Source organism: Triplophysa rosa, linkage group LG7, assembly GCF_024868665.1.
Source record: "Triplophysa rosa linkage group LG7, Trosa_1v2, whole genome shotgun sequence".
NCBI classification, from domain to species: Eukaryota; Metazoa; Chordata; class Actinopteri; order Cypriniformes; family Nemacheilidae; genus Triplophysa; species Triplophysa rosa.
In genome coordinates this window covers 4,797,346-4,818,121 of record NC_079896.1, presented here as the reverse complement: position 1 = coordinate 4,818,121, position 20,776 = coordinate 4,797,346, and the positions used below count along the sequence as shown (strand labels likewise).

At 36.5% G+C, this 20,776-nt stretch overlaps 3 protein-coding genes across 7 annotated transcripts in view; all 3 read right to left on the bottom strand.

The window, feature by feature from the left end:
• Positions 1-827: 827 nt before the first annotated feature.
• On the bottom strand, positions 828-1,778 carry LOC130556624 (odorant receptor 131-2-like). Its single transcript, XM_057337805.1, has one exon. The coding sequence runs from the start codon at positions 1,776-1,778 to the stop codon at positions 828-830; it is 951 nt and encodes a 316-aa protein (XP_057193788.1).
• A 3,317-nt stretch (positions 1,779-5,095) lies between these two features.
• LOC130556621 (odorant receptor 131-2-like) lies at positions 5,096-5,953 on the bottom strand. Its single transcript, XM_057337802.1, has one exon. It carries the CDS (start codon positions 5,936-5,938, stop codon positions 5,096-5,098), a length of 843 nt encoding a protein of 280 aa, XP_057193785.1. The 5' UTR covers positions 5,939-5,953.
• Positions 5,954-8,585: 2,632 nt separating this feature from the next.
• Positions 8,586-20,776, bottom strand: part of matn4 (matrilin 4) — a 19,990-nt gene continuing 7,799 nt past the window's right edge. Inside the window, exons 7-19 of one of the 5 annotated variants that reach the window (XM_057338371.1) lie at positions 20,399-20,521; positions 19,802-19,924; positions 18,845-18,967; positions 18,281-18,403; positions 17,844-17,966; positions 17,542-17,664; positions 15,992-16,114; positions 15,314-15,436; positions 14,204-14,326; positions 12,654-13,067; positions 12,228-12,380; positions 11,078-11,180; positions 8,586-9,462 (exon numbers count right to left, since the gene is read on the bottom strand). In XM_057338371.1, the coding sequence (XP_057194354.1) occupies positions 9,402-9,462; positions 11,078-11,180; positions 12,228-12,380; positions 12,654-13,067; positions 14,204-14,326; positions 15,314-15,436; positions 15,992-16,114; positions 17,542-17,664; positions 17,844-17,966; positions 18,281-18,403; positions 18,845-18,967; positions 19,802-19,924; positions 20,399-20,521 (1,838 nt within the window). In that variant the 3' untranslated portion in view covers positions 8,586-9,401. The remainder of the gene's footprint in view (positions 9,463-11,077; positions 11,181-12,227; positions 12,381-12,653; positions 13,068-14,203; positions 14,327-15,313; positions 15,437-15,991; positions 16,115-17,541; positions 17,665-17,843; positions 17,967-18,280; positions 18,404-18,844; positions 18,968-19,801; positions 19,925-20,398; positions 20,522-20,776) is intronic. The other 4 variants (XM_057338374.1, XM_057338372.1, XM_057338375.1 and 1 more) reach the window with 4 other exon arrangements.

Genomic DNA, 20,776 nt, shown 5'->3' with positions numbered 1-20,776 from the left:
ATTTTGCTATTTAAAACCTCTCTCTGGATAATTCGTTGATCAGTCTGATCATCCATAAACACATTTCACAAGCCGTGAGGGCCATGACAGCGTACAAATATGACAGTTGAGCCGCATCATTCCGTTTAATCAGTGCTTGTACTGTATGTACTGGATAAGAAAGCAAGGCATCTTGAACTTGACGCTTCACAGCCGACCACCCAGTTTATCAAACCACAGTGCCCTGACTCATGCTGAGGTGTTTTATTTATTTCCATTTTTGTTTACAATAAACACATCACTGAAGCATGACATGATGCGTATGTGTCTGTTTCTGATCATTTTCCCGCACATTTTATTATAGATATGTGTTTTTATTATTTGAACCTCCTCAGTAGCAAGTTTAAAGTTAGTCCCGCACTGAGAGTTTAAAATAATGGAGCAACAGAAATAAAATTAATCTAGGTTTACTTTCAAATTTAAACCTGGACGACATGGGGGTGAGTAAATTATCATGAAAATTTATTTTGAAAGTGAACTACTCCTTTAAATTTATAAATAACTTTATATATAAATTTATATATAACTTGTATGCAAAAATACATACAAGTCCTCTCTTGATTTTGATGTTTTAATAAAGGCAGCTTTTTTTCCCAAAATCATCCTATAAGACCACACAAAGTGTGAAAAATTGCTACTACATCTCTGCATATAGCCAAACAATGTTTTCACGATCATTTAAAACGAATCTTTTCCAAAAATGTAAGCACCAATTTATTACAAAAAAATATGATTATCAATCAAAATAATTGGCACAAAAGGACAAGAGTGGCGAACTAAAGAGCCATTTATTCGTCTTCATTCTTACATTCTGCTTTCGTGTCTACTTGATGCCGGTTACACACAAAATACCTTTTCAGATATTTCCGAAACTTTTTATCCCGGACTCCGTATATAATCGGACTCAAAAAGCGAGGGAGGATATAGACAATAAGATAGTTGGCAAAACGGATTTCAAGGATACGTCCCGGGAAGATGATGTGCAGCACGGTCTCCACGCTGGGCGAGACGTACGCGAGCATGCACATTATTAACTGTACCCCGTGGAGCAAGATGATGTTGGTGGCACGTTTGGCTGAGTTTCTCTCGGTGGAGAGGGCACGAGGGGTGCACATGATCCGCAGATACGTGCTCAGCAGCGTCAGGAAAACCAGCGAGAAGTAAATCCCATCGAAGGCCTGCCGTTTATAAAGCAACACCGGGTCTTTGAACACATTAGGCCTGAGACAAAAGACAGTGGTTTGAAAAAAACTAAGAGGTTCTATGGCTAAAGTCACAAACAGGTCTGTGATGTCAGGGACCACGGATACAAACCAAATCACCCCTATTAATATGTAAGCACGGCGCACGGTGCAGACCTGAGCGTGGTGGAGTGGATGGCAGATGGCGATGTAGCGTTCGATGGCCATGCCTGCCAGATTGACAGGTGTGCTGCGGGTGGTGAACACAGCCACCAGGATGAAAAAACAACACACGCTTACGCTAATGGTATACAAAGTGTAACTAACCACAAACAGTGCAATGGTTACAGTCAGTTGCACCGCGTCATTAATGACCATGTGAATGAAAAGAATATAGCGGGGGTCTTCGTAAAAGATGTGGTGCCTGAAGAAAGTGACCACCACGGTACCGTTGATGTAGCTGAGAAGGAACCACACCAGGACCACGATGAAGTTCTTGGCGAAGGCTGTAGAGAACGTGTCTCTTGCCAGGAGTTGTGGGGCACCTGTTGAGTTCATGGCGAATCTGAAAAAAGATATGAACAGATTGAGATTTTTATAGTAACAAACTATTCATGGGGCTTTTTAAAATGATTTTTTTCAATCCAGGAATGTAAGGGTAACATATGAACATGATGCATGAGAACTTTACAAAAATTAACCATGGTCTAATTATAGTAAAAATAAATCTTCCGTTTTGCTTTGTTTTGTTTGTGCACTACAAACCTGGATACGTTGGCAATACTCAAAAAAAATTAAGGCATCTCGTTGCCTCAAATTTTTAGAATTTAAGAGGTTCTTGGTTTAAGTAATTAGAACTTTCAGATTTTGATTACTGTTAAACTGTTAAACTAAAGTCCTTAATAAGTCTTAGTAAGTATGACTTAAATATTTCATTAATCCCTCTCATGAAATTAAGTAGACAGAACTCATTTTTTAAGGACACAAATATGTATATTTACTGAATTCTTTCAGTTTTAATATTTTACATTTGTCCCAATGTGCATAAATCAAACACCTTGACTTGACTGTATACAACCCAAAATGAGCAAGAAGAGACTGATCTCAGAACTGGCATTAGCACAATCATTGCTCACTTGTGACATAACACATGTTACATGTTACATGTAGCCACCCACAGCCTAAGCACATGCACCACTCTTCTGAACAATACCACAAAACTGAAAAATAGTTCAAACTCTTCTAAATATCCAAGATAAGTGAACATTAAGCACGAACAAGTCTTTAACTTTACTGAAAATGCATAAATTAATCATATTTCAAAATATACTCTCCTAATGCGGTCTGACGCAAAGCATGCTGGGAGTTGGAAATCCTTCTCGACAAATTGTGTTGAATTCAAATGTTTCAATTAAGTAAATTGAACAAGGAGCAAATTCGTTTTTGTGAGTTTTAGTCTAAACTTCAAATTAATCTAAAATAATCATTATACTTTACTCACTCTTTTTTTACAGCTTTTTCTGATTCTGATGTTCAAATATAACAGTTTCATCTGTTCATCATTTTAGTCACTGCATATCTCACACTTCTATTTGTTATCATTTTATCATGTATTTGCTACTTTTTTTTTTAAACGTGGAAGATAGGATTAATGCGGAATAAGTGTGTTCAGTCTTTTGAGTGGTAAATCCCACAATTATTACAATGCAGATGCAATGATAAAAGCATAATAGTAAAGCAGTACCTGAAAATGTCAGTACTTTGATCAAATTACTTCCAATTAAAATATTTTTGTAAAACAGCTCATTTTAATGCTACTACCTCAGGCACTTTTCATTGTAAAACAATATAGATAAAAAAGTGACTAATTTTGTTAATCATTAACAATGGTACTGATTTTATCATAAATAAAATGAAACTATATAAACAGCCATTTCCTAAGTAAATATACTCTCTACTACTGTACAGATAAATCTAGATTCAAGTAAATCCGCATATTCAGCATTTCATCCTGTAAAGAAACAGACGCTCTTATTAGAAAGCAGTAACATTATAAAGATCATAATCATCATTATACAGCATGTATAAAATATAAAGTATTGAAGTATAAAGATTAAAAATGAAATGTTCCGTTCATAAAGAGTTCAAGTGACAAGTCTGACCGCAGCACCTTTGTTCAGTCGGCTTAGCAAGCATCAGTACTGGCAAAAACACGACATCTCTTTAAATGCATGCGCACTCTGAGTGATGATGATGAGAACAGTGATGTCACAAATCACTGGGGCGAATAAAAAATGAATGTCATATTGAAACCTGATTTGCAGAACATGAGATTAAAATAATAGTTTACCCAAAAATGAAAATTTTGTTATCATTTACTCAGCCTCTTGGGATTTTCAACATGTATGAGTTTCCTTTGCAGAACACACAAAAAAACATATTTTAAAGAATGTTGGGAACCAATCAACTGCGGTACCCATTGACTTGCATTGTTTTTTTTTTGTACAATAGAAGTGAATAGAACCGACGTTGTTTGGTTACAAACATTCTTCAAAATATCTTCTTTTGTGTACTGCAGAAGAAAGAAAGTCATTCAGATTTGAAATGACAAGAGGGTGCGTAAATGTTGTTGTTGGGGGGGTGTGAGCTACCCTTTTAAAAAATATATATTTTTATCTGAATCAAACTTATTTCTTGTAATGTTTGGTTGTGTGGGCATCGTAATTTGCCTTTGTTTCATATAATGCAGTTTTTTCTTTTAATTATTCAAGAAGAATGTGCGTGTACTGTAAATAATTAAAATATGAATATATTCAAAATTATTTAGTGATTTAGAAGCTCTGTGCATTAACACGGAGCCCTGATGTGGAGATATTTGGAAAATCAATTTGAGTGCCCACTGGACAAAGTGGCATAGACTTGTGGGTGGCATTCACTTGCCGGACCCTGCCATGTGCAAAAGACTTAGTTGGCAAGATTAGATGCTTCAACAAATACGTTTTTAAAACGAAATATTTATTAATGTATTTTGCTTTGGTCTATTAGAGAAACTTTGTCCTACAACAAACAGTGGGACCCCTAAACAGAGATGTCTCGTCATCCTCAAGTCAGTCTTAATTTTACAACCTCACCAAAATTGTTCAAACTGTGACATTATTACACTAACTGGACAAAAGTATTGGGACACCCCATTCTAATGAACAGGTTTGACTACTTTAGTAATTATAAATGATATTCTAGTGAATCGTGTGCTTCTAATTTAATAGGAACAGTTTGGGCAGGACCCATTTCATGACAATGCCCATGTGCACAAAGCAAGATTCAAAAAGAAATGATTGATGGAAGAACTTGACTGGTCTGAATAAAGCCCAGACCTGAACTAACACTCATCACCCAAACCCATCAATGACTTGTACACAGAACAAAAAAGACCCATGCAACAAAGATGGAAACAAAAAACTTTCATATGGTATTGTACGATATTAATGCATTCAATATTCGTTTTGATTGGAATTACTGGAATACATAAACGTTTTTGTTTATGATTTGTTCATATAGTGAGTGTTTCAATATGTTAAATTAACAACACACATATTGTTACAGTGTGCATTGAAATATTGAAATATTTAATCACCATACATGGACAACAAGCTGTTTATGTTATACGGGTAGATTAATGACTAAATTGCTCTATTCTTTTCCAAAGAAAATATTGCCCCGTGTAAAAGTTCATATCTGACGCTAATGTGCAGTTAGAATTTACGATCATTTCTTTTACACGTTACACAATTCACATTCAAACTGTGTTTGCAATTTCAAAGTCAACGTTTCACCATCATTTTTCCTTCACATTACATAACTCTACACATGAGGTTTCACACCAATTTACTGGGAACTTTCTCTAAATCTCTGTCAGTCTGTAAAGTTGTAATTCTCCTCCTCACCTTGAACGCTGTGCACAGCAAATATCTTTTCATGTAGTTACAAAAAGTTTGATCTCTCAACCCATACACCATAGGACTGATAAACCTGGGCATGATCTGGATCACCAAATAACTCGCGAATCTCGTCTCTAGAACAAACGCGGGGAAGATATACGGAAGCAACCTGTCCAGAAAGGGCCCTATGAACGTCAGCATGCACATCAGGAGCTGAATCCCGTGTAGGATGATGGTGCTCCGAGCTTTACGTGCGTCCGAGTTTACGGCCTTCGCCACACACATGATCTTCAGATAAGTAAAGACGATGATGATCCACACAAAGGACAGGTAAATAATATACACCACAATTCTCTTTTCGATCATGAACGGGCTATTAAACAGATAATCTCTAAAGCAAAAGATGTTGCTGTGGAAAAACGACACCGGCTGTGTGGCTAAAAGAATGAACAGGTCCGGCAGAACCTGGATGGCACTCAAAACCCAGATCCCCCCAATTAGGGTGTACGTTTTACGTACGGTACAAATTTGGGTGTGCCGCAGGGGGTTGCAGATAGCGATGTAGCGCTCTATCGCCATGGTAGCAAGGTTCAGCGGCGTGTTAAGTGTTGTGAATATGGCGGTCATCAGTAGAACACAGCAGAAGGAGACGTTTAGAGTAAACACGACGTAGCTTAGGATGTGCAGAAGACCGGCGATTGTGAGTTGAATAATGTCGTTAAGCACCATGTGGATGAAGAGGATGTAGCGAGGGTTTCCGGTGAAGATCTCGTGCTTCATGAAGGTGTGGACCAGCGTGCTGTTGATGTAGTTGATGGAGATGCACAAACCCACAACAATGACATTCTTGGTCAGCGCTACGCTGAAGGTGTCCCGTAAAACCTTGTTTTGTGTAATGTTAGCGTCCAGTGAAAAGTTCATCTTTGTTAGCTTCTGACGCACAGTGTTTCTGAAATTACAGAAGAAGAAAACAAACAGTTGATCAATTTAAATAGCCCAAGAGTCACATAAAGTTTAGTCATGTTGTCAATACCTTTACTGTTTGGTGTGGCGGAGGAGTACCTGAAATCTTTGAATTTAACCTGCTTTTATACCATGTGACATGAGTCTTGGGAGTGGAGGTCAACCTACCTGTGAAGACCAATGAAGAACATTTATGTCCCAAGATGTCAAATGATAACTCAACATTATTCTAGTTATTCATGTAGTATGCTAAGATGCTTACGGTACAATTTGAGAAAGAAAAAGACCCTCCTGAACTGAACCTAGTTAGCATCATGGGCTGATGGTGGACACTGTTGGGGAGCAAGAATTTGGGTTTCCATATTGACAGTAAATGATGTTTTAAAGGCATCGTTCATCCAAAAATGAAAAATCTGTCATCATCACCCTCAAGTTGTTTCAAACCTGTATACATTTCTTTGTTCCTATGAACACAGAGAAAGATATTTGGAAGAATGTTAGCAATTTTCAGTTATGGGACATCATCCACTACCATAGTAGGAATAAAAAGATTGTATTTTTTGTTCTGTTGAGCACATAATGAGATATTTTGAAGAATTTAGGAAAACAAAGAGTTCTCGGGCACCTTTGACTACCATTTAATTCTTCCTACTATGATAGTCAATGATGCCCCAGAACTGAAAATTACTAACATTCTTCCAGATATCTTTCTTTGGGTTCATCGGAACAAAGTAATTTATACAGGTAGGAAATTACATGAGCGTGAGTAAATGATGACAGAATTTTCATTTTTGGAGGAACTGTCCCTTTAAGCACTAGCTGGGATGCAATTTGATCATTTAGTTCTTTCAATCAAACCACACAAACCATCCTACAGTGAGAATTTTATTCTGACATTTAACGTCCACCCCAAATCCTCCCATCACACTTTCTACTTTAGACCCACAGTATTTCATTCTGTATTTAACAAGATAATGCATTAGCTAACACGAACTAATAATGAGCAATATAGTTTTTCAGCAATGATTAATCTTTGTTAATGTTAGATAATGCCAATACAGTTATTCATATTAGATCATTGTGCATTAACTTTTGATTGAATTTTTTTCATTAATTGCCGGAATTAACATGAACTAAGATTAATAAAGGAAGTGAATGATAACTAAGTTAACATTGTCAAAAATTACGTTTCTATTGTGTTATTGTTTTTAATAATCGTTGTGTTAGTTAGCTGTATTTTTAGTCATTATTACTTAATCAAAACAAACCAACTGCCGTTTAATTGATATTACCTGGAATGCATAGTAAAAAAACATGATTTCTGAACAATCTGTTTTTGCAAATGAATTCTTCAAATGCTGTAGACATTTTGTTCATGCATTAAATTATGAACAAAATTGAATGCATTAAATTAAACAACTGCAAGGAATTATTATTATTACTATTGTTGTTGTTGATAAATAATAATAATAATAATAATTAGTTGTTAAATAATCCCAATATTATGATTAGAATAGATTGAATAGTTTTTCATAGTTATATTAACATGTTTATTTAAATGTATTTAAATAATATTGTTCAAATATCTATATATCAGTTACCATATTGTGCAACCATTATAAAAACTTTTCTTAAATCCTCAGCTACACACAAAAAAACCATGAAGAAAATACTGTCCAGCATTAAAATATGATTAAAATATAAGTCCATCATTTTAATTATGTGCTTATAAATATTGATTCTATTAAATTGTTCTATTTGCTTTGGCCAAAAACATTAATTTTGTTGATTGTTCTTAGGTGAACAAAATAAAGGGCATTAAAGCTGTAAAATTACATCTTCTTGATTGTCATTTAAAAATGGCCAAAAAAGTCTCCCTGGAACATCATGCCCTTTCATTTAACGTGTTTATGTTTCTAATAAAGGTAATAATTATTCACAACAGACATGGTGGTTGAGATATAAACATCTGAGTATTGACTTGTGAGTCAGCGAAGGTAATTAACACCCTGCCACTAACACTAGCGGGAATCTCTGACATTTCACAGCCTCCTGTGAGTGTAAAGCCGGAGACGAAGACAGCGCTGAGACGACTCCAGGGATCTCATTGAGATACACAGACAAAGGTCAATACTGCCAGGAACGCTTTTTCTCAGAAGATTGTGTCCAAGGGAGTCATTAGGATGTCCACTGAGAGATGAAGAAAAGTTCATGGTAAATGATAAGAGACTTTCTCTAAGATGTTTAAAGGTCTTTTGGCGTCAAGAGAGATTTTGTTTTGAGATGTTGGTCTGCTTTTAGATTACACAACGAATGATGTAAATGTTGATCAATGAGTTTGTATGTTTGATAAAGTTTAAGAGGTTGAATGTAGAGATCTGCTCCAGCACGATTTTCAGAATGACAGCGGTGTAAAAAGTGTGAAAGAAAACATAGACGCTTCAAATGTTTTATAAAAGAGTGTTATTAGGAAATATCCAAAAGTATAAGAATTCATATAAAAGCCTTTTAATGGGACCTCTTCTGCAAAAATGTATAAAAACTAAAACAAAGAACCTGAGGCCACAGAACTCTGAGGTATCTGAACTGGATTCTGTGTTTTACATTTCAATAATAAACAAAAAAAACTGCAATCTTAAGGGGCACTTGTACATACTGTAGCATCACCCTGTTTCCTTTTTATTTTTTAGTGTTAACAAACCATACAGACAGAGTCACAAATCTGTTTTGCAGTCCCATCTAACAATCAACAAATTTTCAATATTCATGCAAAACATTGAGAGGCAACAACTTTTAATAACTGTTCATATCTGCGGTTTCATTTCACTGTTGGTGTCTCCCGGCTTCAGTATATTTACTGTGATTTATCAAATTAATGCCTATTATTTTATAAAAAAAATTATAATTAAACTGCAACATGAACCAATGTTTCATGCCCCAGTTATATAAATCCACATATTTACATATTTTGTGCATTACTTGTATCGCTGCAAAACCAAGATAACCGTAAATGTAATGGGGATGACATTACAGTATTCAGGAGTGGTACCAATATAACACTTCATTTCCCTTTCGAGCATATAAATCCTAATATAAAATTTACCTTAAATACAAACCTCTCCATAAACCATACCACACAGATCATGTATAAATAGAAAAAAATGGCACAGGATTATTAGCCTCGTGTCTCAGGTGTCTACACCTGAACAACTTTGGTTTCATTGTGGGACCCTTCACACCCAACAGGACCCATCCATCCGCGATGTTCTCTAGTGCTGAATCATTTTTTTGTGAGCAACTGGTTCTCCAGAACCTCCAATCGTTTGGTCATAGCTGACAGTAGATTCAGGTTAAGAAATGATCATCATATATGAGAAGTACATCATACATCACACTTGAATGCATTTCTCCACTGTAATATTTGTAAGAACACATTCAAAATAAACATTTCACATATTTAGACGACCAAAAAAAGGCATCTACACATTACTTCACAATGTAATGTGTCACACACTGTTTGTGCTATGGACATGAATGATATTGTAAATTGCGCTGCTGCAGCTTGTTGACAAGACGTATGCTTTTACTTTTCTTTTCATATATATTTAGGCATTTAGCAGACACCTTTATTCAAAGTAACATAAAAAGTGGGGGAAACAAAGTGATTCATTGCTATCGAGGCAATATTATGAGAAGAACAAAGATACTGTACAACATTTGTTAGTACAATTGAAGTTTCATCAATTGAATACAGAATAAGATTTTGATTTGATGACTATTTAAAGGAATAGTTCACCCAAAAATAATAATTCTGTAATCATTCATTCATCCATATCTAAACCTGTTTAACAATATTCTGCAGAAAACATAAGAAGATATTTTGAAGAATGTTGGTAACCAAAAAACACCGGCCCCCATTGACTTCCATATATGGCCACAAACCCCAGAGACATTTCTCAAATATCCATAGACGAAATAGTCATATACCGGTTTTAAACCACATAAGGATGAATAAATAATGACGGAAATTTAATTTTGGAGTGAACTATCCCTTTAAATGTAAGAAGTATTAGAGCATCTTTACAATTGAACTTAAAATTGGTCTTGCTGGTCTTGCCTATAGAATTACATAAAGAGGTCCCAATCCACATCTAGAGACCAAAGCATCATATAAACCACCTAGCAATGCCTAAGCAACCGGTTTGAAACACCCTAGCAACCACATAGCAACATTCTAAAACACTCAGAACCTTATCAAGCAGATAGCAACACTTTTCCCTCAGAAATTCTCAAATCTAGTTTATAGGTAGAGTAAAGAGAATGGGAAGGAAATTCAAACTGATGATAGACAGGTACAGTACCTCCCTACTTTGAACAAAACACATTACTTGTAATCTCATTAAATATCATCTGATCATCTAGTTCTGAAACATCTGTTTCTGAACTCAACGATCGAACAGAGGGCCATTTAAACTATGATGAATGATCCCCGAGTTCGAGTTTGGCAACAAAGAGCCATTGAAAGCTGTGGTGACAGAGGTTTATGTGAGGAGCCAAACCAGAGGGGCCGGTCTGGAAGAGATCAGAGCTGCAGACACAATGCGCGCTCTCTCTCTCTTTACACAGGAGCTTCTGTTCAACTCCTGCAGCATCTGTGTGAATCTACAGCCTATATAAGCCAACAGACGTGCCAAAAGCGTACTGTACAATAAAAACAAATTTGTGTTACATTTCCCAAACCTTTTTGTCGTCTATGCCACCCACATCAGTGAGGCTCAAAATGCATTAAAACGCAAGTTCAGTCGCTTGGAAAAGCAGAAGGGCATCTCTCTTTAACAAGCCGTGTGATTTGAGGTGCCATTCATGTACAAATAACAAACAGTGCAGGATGAGTGTGCCAAAGTTTATAACTTAGTGTTTTTAAAAGGAACCTCCCTGAAGATATAAAGGATATGTTTCTGGTTGAGCTGGTCCAAAGTTGACATGGTTGCCTGTTGAAACTCTACAAGACTTTCACAAGCGCAGGGGTCTTTCACTTCAATCTCCCCCTGACTCTCAGCTGGAAACACAAGCAAAAAGAAACAGAGATGTTTAATCATTGCATAGTATTTTATACACGGGTACAGTAGTGGCAAAAAGTGATGTCCAAATTTGGAAATATGACTTCTTCACCCTTATTCACAAACGTATTATTAAAGAGGTGTTAAAATGCTGTTTATTGCGTAGTTGCGCTTGGAGTGTAAACTGAAGGTCAGAATTTAAGGAGGCTTGCCAGAAAATAACACATGACACGTTGCTTAGAATGAATAATGTAGTAAATAAAAAATAAAAAAGAATGATAAAATTGTATTTGATCTATTTTTCTATTCATGCTTTTTTGTGTACAGTAAAACTCATATTCTCTGATACACACTAGTTTATATTCCACACTAGTTTATTTCCATTATTTACCATAAATCTCATATTTTAATGGTTTAATCAAACCTTAAAATTCACTAAAAGCAAATATTGTGTAAATAATTTTCGTCACAGGTAGACGCTGTGATCCCTTTAAGGCCGCTAGATGGCGCTGTAGAACAGTTCACAGCATTTAACAACAACCAACTACAGTACTTCTGTAAAACCTTCAGAAAAAACTTCTTTTCTGAAAACTCTTTCAAAATACTTGAAATAGTACGTTTTTGCTGGTCTACCTGTCTAAGTAACTGACAGTTAGATACTGTCTTTAAACCACTTCAGTGCAGTTAGTTAGGCTTTCAGCAGTAGCTAACTACTGTTTATAAATGTGTAGCTCGGGACGTTAAAGGGATAGTACACCTAAAATAAGTTATTTCTTGAGTTTCTGCAGCCTTTCTTTTTTTCTGCATAACACAAAATATAATTTGAAGAATGTTGGTAACCAAACAACGATGACCCGCATTGATCACTGTACTGTACGTACACCACTGAGACATTTCTCAAAATATCTTCTTTTGTGTTCCATAGACGAAAGAGTCATTTACAGGTTTTGAATGACCTAGGGGTGAATAAATGATTACAGAATTTTAATTTTTGGATGAACTATCCCTTTAAGTAGCATTTCCAACACTGTTCATCTCAGACTCACCTGCGCAGACGTTGAGTTTGAGATTTTCTGCGATCTGACTAATGGCAGTGAAGTCGGCTGTGTAGAAGAAGTGTTTTTCCACAGGATCTGAAGCAATGACTCGCAGTTCATCCTCTATGGCTTTGCCCACACCAACGGCATACATGGTGATTCCTGAACAAACAAAACGCACATATGACAATCTTATCAGGGCAGATGAAAAAAAACATACTTCCATGAAAAGCCACAACTGTTCTTGTTTCATTAGGGAAAAACATGCAGTAAATAGTTTATATCCGTAACTTTTTTGGATACAAGTAAATAACAATTTTAGCGTAAAAATTGACTTCCTAAAAGCAAGTAAACTAATCTGCAGTTTTACGTTTCAAACAGAGATGGCGCCAGAGAGGCAAACGTTTCAAAGTGTTTCTAGCTTGAATGAAATACCTGCTTCCTTCGCCTTCTTGGCCCACTCTGTGATGTCATCCTGCGAGCGGCCGTCAGTAAAGACCAGACCGACCCTTGGGACGTTCTTGTTGGCGGGACGGGCTCCCTCTGTCTCAGAGAAGCTGTTTTCCATCATGTGTTTGAGAGAGAGGCCTGTCATGGTTCCCTTCTCCATGTACTCCACGTTCATCACGGCCTTCTTGATCTCTTCCTTCGTCTGGTACATGCTGAGCGGGAACTCCGTCCGCACCCGGCTTGAATACTGGACGAGCCCCACGCGTGTGCCTTTGGGAGACACGTCCAGCTGATCTACCACCTGGTTCACAAACTGCTTGACGAGCTCGAAATTATTCGGCCGTACGCTTTTGGAGCCGTCGATGAGGAGGACCAGGTCGATGATGGAAGACCGGCAAGCTTGCGGAAGAAAGAGAATTGTCAGACATGTTATTGTGGACTTTGTTGACTGTACAAGTCTTGGTATTTTTAAAGAAGTGGGATAATTGTTATTTTGCATTATATAAAAAAAGGTTAATAGGTCAAACTGCAAGGTCAAGGTATTTCTATACACCGCGGGTCCCCTTGCATGGAATTTGAACAAACTGAATAAGCTCTTGTTTCACTCGACATTCTTCAATGATTTATACGCATGATAATGCTGACATTTACAGTCACTTTCCTTTTAAAATAGAGAACATTATGTGATGACATTTAATTTTTGACGGCTCTAACAAGAACCGTCCTAGCGCGCCTCCGTGTGTGTATATCTGCCTGTGTTGTGCCCGTCAAAATAAAATCATGTTTTTATTTCATTGACGGTTGGCAGTAAAATGAAATCACTCATATTGCATGTCATTTATTATTGCATTAAGTAGGCTGTATTGTTTTTACTCAGCATTTGTTTATTAATCTAATTTGAAATATGTTATTCATGATAGGTAGTATTCTATTTAATAATTTGTTTTACCGTTATTATGTGAGGTGAAATAAGTTTAAATCAAGAATATTTCAGCACTTTTTCTCACGAATTTAGAGGCTGCTATTGGACTATTAAAGGTAAACGTCATAATATGCGACTACGCATTACTTTACGGAGAGCTTACGAACTACTAGATACGTTCTGCCTTAAAACCAAATGGTGCAACCGAATAACATACAGATTTAGTTACAAACTAGCTAGTAGTTACTAAGCCTCTAGTGTGGACTTTACGTTCACATTTAAGAAAGAACTGCAACCCTACCCAGAGCAACATCTTAGTCCTGTGAGAGCCACCGCAGTGCTTCAAAAGGGAGGGGTGAGCGGGGAGTGAGCTGTTGGTTGCAATTCGCAACCTCACCACTAGATGCCGCTAAAATCTCCACATTGCTCCTTTAAAAATGTTTTTTTTTTAACTACATATTTCCCTTTTAACCTCGTTAAGTGTGTAAAGAATAAAATATGGCCTTTGGTTACACTTTAGGAATGTGTTCTAGGCATTTCCCCTTTTAAAATAACACCGTGTGAGGAAATCCCAGCTGTAGTAAATGTTGGTATGAATGAAAAGCAGTAGTACTTCCGCAGGTCTTGCCATCGTCCTGAAGCACATGACCCTCGGGACAGATGCAGTGGTATGATCCGGGAGTGCTCACACACTGGTACTCACAACCGTGTTCAACCGTGTTGCACAAGTTATCCGCTGCAGGAGACAAAACAACAGCCATGAACTGAAGTGCATTAACATTAAAGGGATAGTTCACCCAAAAATGAAAATCCTTCATCATTTTCTCACCCTCATGTCATTCCAAACCTGCATGACTTACTTTCTTCTGCAGAACACAAACAAAGGTATATTGAGGACTGTTGGTAACCAAACAATTTTGAGCCCCATTGAGTTCCATTTTATGGACACAAAACTACTGAGACATTTCTTAAAAATATCTTCTTCTGTGTTCCACCAACAAAACAGTCATATACAGGTTTTATACATCATGGGGGTGAATAAATGACAGAAATTGAACTTTCCCTTTAACGTTTTACACAACACTGAGTGTATGGAGGAAATCTGGTAAAGAGTGGTCTGGATCCTTCAAAGCTAACTAAAAACATGATAAATGGGCCGCTTGATATTCTTTGTGCTTAAGAGTTTTCCAAGACCAAAGTCTGGGAAGTCCATCAGGCATGAAATGGTGGGAGGTCATTTCCGTGCCAGTTTGCGTGGTGTAAAAGTGTTTTTGTACCTTACAGATAATGTTCTGAGTGCAGTTTGGGGCTAAAGCATTTTGTGATGTAACCTGGATGTGAAAGCCAAAATAAACCATTAAAGTGAATGTTTTCTACATTTCCACAGTTAGATTACAAGTCTGCTTGTGGTGTAATAATAAATTCAGAATTTCTCTTTTTTACCTTCCGACTGAAAGACGTGATTGTGGCCATTATAGACCACTTCACAAGATCTAGAATCACTTCTGGTTTCAGTTTTTTTTTTTGTTTATTTTTTAAATCTTAGATACATAATTCATTTTTAAACATTTTAAATTGGTTATAAATATTCTGTTGGTTGTATCTTGTTCAAATGTTTGTGTAGCGGAACAGGAAGTTCTTCTGGACCAGCGCTGTTTACACCATCCAAAGTGGTCTATATGAGCTCAAAAGTGTTATAACACCTGTCTGATGTCATACATACACTGGCAGGTCTTTCCATCCTTCTGTAGAGTGTATCCTTCATTGCAGATACAGTAGAAGCCATTGAGCACACCAACACACTTATGATCACAACTGTGATTGCCATAGGAGCAGTAGTCGATCACTAAGAGACAAAAACAAATGCAATACTGCTTTAGTAAGCATAAGAATTACAAAAGCAAGGTCGTCTGTTGCTGAAAGTTCTTTTGATGAACCAACTAGACCACACCAACAATGCTAGCTAACACTAGACGCTGGTTTATCAAAGCAGCTGTTCATTGAGAAAGGTTTGAGGCAGTGGTTCTCAAACTGGGGGCCCCCAAGATGGATCTAGGGGGGCCACAGATTTTGTGACATTTTAGGAAATATAGAAATTTATCATAGATTTTATGCAATCAAACATCAGAAAAATGACACCACCAACCAAAAGAATTGAGGTTTCAGCATTGTATAACTGAATGTTTTTGGTTTAATGAAAATTCTAAGTTTAAGATTATACGTCTTTATATGGGGGGCCGCAAAGCGATGCACTTAACACAAAGGGGGCCTTACAACGAAAAAGTTTGAGAACCACTGGTTTAAGGAAAAGGAATGAATAAGATTTTGAAGCAATGCAAGCATGCATGACAAGTATGGTCTTATAGTACAGATCTGAAACGGCTTGTTTGCCCTCACTAACTTGTGCAGGTCTTCTTGTCATCGTTGAGTGTGTATCCATCATTACATTGACAGTAAAAGCCATTGAGCACACTGACACACTGATGCTCACACCTGTCATTCCCAAATGAGCAGTAATCGATCACTGGAACAGGCAGAGAAAAGCAGAAAACAGACTTTAGAAAGAGAAGAGAATCATGTGCTAGCTGTGTCCCAGGGTGTATGCTATTTTTGTGTTCTTTCAAGGCTTAAAGTGGTTAAAATGATTCATATTATGTTAACAGTTAAAGGAGCAATCCATAACATTTGTCTCTCTATTGCCATCTCGGTTCAACCAAAGATATTAATATTAACAAGATGAGTCACTGCCATTGAAATTAATGGGGGAGGAACACAACGCTCAATATGGCCGCCCTAGCGAAGCTTTGCGCATGAAAAATAATGTTTTTAAGCACAATTTGATCATAAGAAATAAAAGTTATGGTACAGTTTACGTCATTTTTAAATGTTGTTTATAAATATGTCATTTAATTGGGATTTTAGCCGGCGATTGTAGAAATATCAGTATTCCCATTACGTCTTGTTTGAATTACGTAATAACTGCCGTAAAGCTCTGTAAAGATGGCCGCCGAGTGGCACGACTTCCCTAAACGGACTTTGGTTTAACACATAAAATGCAGGTTACTTTACACACTTATATTAGGTGGGTTGAAGACAGTCGATTGACGTAAAATGACATCAAACTTTTTTTTGACATTTCACATATAATTGTAGCAGACCTAAAAAATTCACTAATAAAATAATTATTATAAGCTTACTGTTGTGACAGATTTAAACACAATTCACTACAAATTTGTTATAAGTATGTACATTTTTTAAAGCACAAGTTATGAATTGCAGCTTTAAACAAGCTGATAAAACTTAACACTTCACCCAAAATTAAACTTTCGTTTACTCACACTTAAAAAAACAACAGAACTTTCTTTTGAGTAACATGAAAGGAGACAAAATGTCAATCCATATTCACTTTTTACTTTATGAAAAAACATCAACGTTCGTGACTGTTCTCTTGTATCCTACAGAAAAAAGAAAGTTATGCAAATTCAGATCAACATAAGGGCAAGTAATATAAAAGAAATTTAATTTTGGTTGAACTAAACCTTAATAAAATGTGAAGCAGAGATATGTCAGCACAAAGCGGGAAGATTGAACTATTATAAATCTTCCTTTCCCTTAAATATACAGTACATTAGATGGGTTGGATTAGGAGAGCAAAATCGTACTAAAACTATTTCTTCAAAATATCAGTTTTTACAAAGTATTTTAATGTGCTTGTTAAGTTTTGTGTTTCTTTATTAAATAGATCGGCAAATATTGCCATGCTGGTTGATCATCATAGCACCACTGGTTACTAGCAGAACCAGCAAAAATAATCTAGAGGGGATACCAGCATACCAGTATCTCTTACTGGAGACCAGAATCCAAAACACAACATGATCTGGTCACCACAACAAAATAAGCAGTTTGTGTGAAACAGTGTTACTTGTGTGTTAATAATCTGGCCTCACTAACTTGTGCAGGTCTTCTTGTCGTCATTGAGCGAGTATCCTTCATTACACAGGCAATGAAAACCTTTGAGCACACTGACACACTGATGCTCACAGCTGTCATTCCCAAATGAGCAGTAATCGATCACTGGAACAGGCAGAGAAAAGCAGAGAAGCTCAAAGCTCAGAGTTAAACAAGCAGCTAGAAGAGCTGGCAAACAGCAAAATGTCGTGTAACATTTTGATTTTGCACTCAGAGGGAACTGGAGTTGTTTTGAAACTGTGATTATGTATTTTGTGAGGCTTGATAATGTAATCGTCACTAACTTGTGCAGGTCTTCTTGTCGTCATTGAGCGAGAATCCTTCATTACATTGGCAATAAAAGCCATTAAGTACACTGACACACTGATGCTCACAGCTGTCGTTCCCAAATGAGCAGTAATCGATCACTAAATATGGATTACATGTATTAGAATGAGGACAAGAACAAACAGAGTAAATGTTAGCTTTACTGTATAGAAAAAACTCATTTTCTCAATTGTTTATCAAGATGTTGTTTTTGGCCATCTTGTGCTTAAAACTTCTGACACTCTGGCTTCCAACGTTGTAAGAAAAAAAACTTAAAAAGCAAGCTTAGCAATGGTCCAAATACATATGGCAAACAATTGAGAAAAAAAATAGGAATTCTTGAGTAAATCCATTTATAATCCTAGGTGAATGTATGAATTTATTGTTGCCTGAATGATTTTGGATCTTCACTAACTTGTGCAGGTCTTCTTGTCGTCGTTGAGCGAGTATCCATCATTACACTGGCAATAAAAACCTTTGAGCACACTGACACACTGATGCTCACAGCTGTCATTCCCAAACGAGCAGTAATCGATCACTAAAAATAAATTATATATATATATTAGAATTTAAATATGTGATATGCTGTGCAAATTATAGTAAATATTAGATTAACCTCAGGAATAACATTTCTTCTGTTTCCGCATGTTAGGGGTTCACTTTAATCAAATATTTTCGTAATTTCTACCTGAAATATTTTTTTACAGATGTTCTTATCACAGCAGACTCATTTGTTGAGAAACAAACAGGAAGTATTTAAATAAATACCAAACACTGTGGAACTTTTACCATCTTAACAAATAGCGCTGGCAAACATTGGAAAAAATGGAAGAAATTTAATTACTAACCAATTATTGAATTAAAGGTTTAAATGCATATTCTCCATACATTATGTGAGACAATAAATATTGTGTTTTAATAAAATTGACTTCAATTAGTGAATCGATTGTGAATGGAATGATTCTGGATCTTCACTAACTTGTGCAGGTCTTCATGTCGTCGTTGAGCGAGTATCCATCATTACATTGGCAAAAAAAGCCACTGAGCACACTGACACACTTATGCTCACAGCTGTCATTCCCAAATGAGCAGTAGTCAATCACTACATATAGATTACATGTATTAGAATTTCAATATATGACATACTGTGCAAACATATTGCAATGTGAGGAGTTCCCTTTTTTCTCAATTGTCTACCATGAGTGTGGGGGAAACCATCTTGAAGTTGTTTTGGACCACCACATGCCTTAAAACTACTTATTTTGTTGAATTTTGGTAAAACCAATGGGCTGCAAATACTACTAAATAAATGTTTCATCACAGCAATGCCAGAACCATTCAGTCAAAGATTCTTAAAAAAATATTTCTTTCTCAATATGTTTCTTTTCATTATATGAAGAACCCCGTTTCCACTACAAAGAACTTTTTGTAAAACGAAAACGTCTTGATGTGTAAGTACCTTTATAAAGTATTTTTAAGAGTGAAAATTTTACGTTAGAAACCATAGGTTGAAATCAGGGTTTTCCACTACAGTTTTTTTACTAAGAAGCAAACCCTGATGAACAAGTTAGAGTTATGGCAGGAATTAATAATTACCATTTTGCCTTGAAAACAAGCGGTACCACAAAAAATAAAGATGCTTAAAATGATTCTTGGTAGCAATGCCACAGAAGAAACTTTTTGGTTCCTCAAAGATGCTTAGAGTCATTGGTTATTAAAGTAACCATTTCTTCATTTTTTTAGTATGTAGAACCTATTTTCAATACAAAAGTTATTTGGATGCTGCCCGATTTTAAAAAGTCCTTAATCGTTTAGGACATTTTTGAAAGCTGATGGTAAACAACTGAGAAAAACTGCGGAGGATGTCTGAGGAATTTCTTTAAATAGCAAATGTAAAAATCAGCTGTGAGCTGAATGGTTTTGGATCTTCACTAACTTGTGCAGGTCTTCAGGTCATCGTTGAGGAAGTATCCTTGATTGCACTGGCAGTTAAAGCCATTGAGCACACTGACACACTGATGCTCACAGCTGTCGTTCCCAAATGAGCAGTAATCGATCACTAGAACAGGCAAGGGACAGATAGAGCAAGACTTTGGCAAAGCAAGCGAAGCAAATAAACTACATGAAAGCAAAATCCAAGCTGTTGTGTTTCAGAAAAGCCTACAATGAGTGTTTTGCTTTGTTTTAACTATATTTGTTTGTCCAAAAGACTACATCATAAGATTTACATGTAGACTGTGAATCACTCTTTCTCCAGATGGGCGGTTGTGTATTTGTAATGATATCTTAATAGATAAACCATGTGGTTACAGCAGGAAATGGATAGATTGGTTATGGCGGTGTACTACATCAACAGAAACTCGTGCACGAGCTGCAGTAAAGATTAGGCCACATTGAAAAAACATTAGTAAGAAGAATGAGCTGTGCTTAGCATGTGATTGTAGGTGTGTAGCTTTGTGATCACTAAATAAACTTCTGGGTACTTGCGAGTCCTCCACATGTGAATGTGTGCGTATCCGTAACCCTCACTAACTTGTGCATGATGTTTCATCCTCATCGAGCGTGTATCCGTCACGACAGCGACAGTAAAAGCTTTGAAGTATGCTGACACACTCGTGTTCGCAGCTGTCGTTCCCAAATGAGCAGTAGTCGATCACTAAAAAACAGAGAACAGTGTGAGCAAAGCTCACCACTGCTGCCATTGCGACAAACAATTTAACCTGACATCAACTGTAACTAATTTTTGATTCTTAAAGGGACAATTCACCCAAAAATAAAAATTATTTCATCATTTACTCATCATTTTGTTCTGATGAACACAGAGAAAGTTATTTGGAAGAATGCTTGTAACCAAACAGTTCTTGGCCACCATTGGACTACCATATAGGAAAAATTACAATGGTCATCAAAA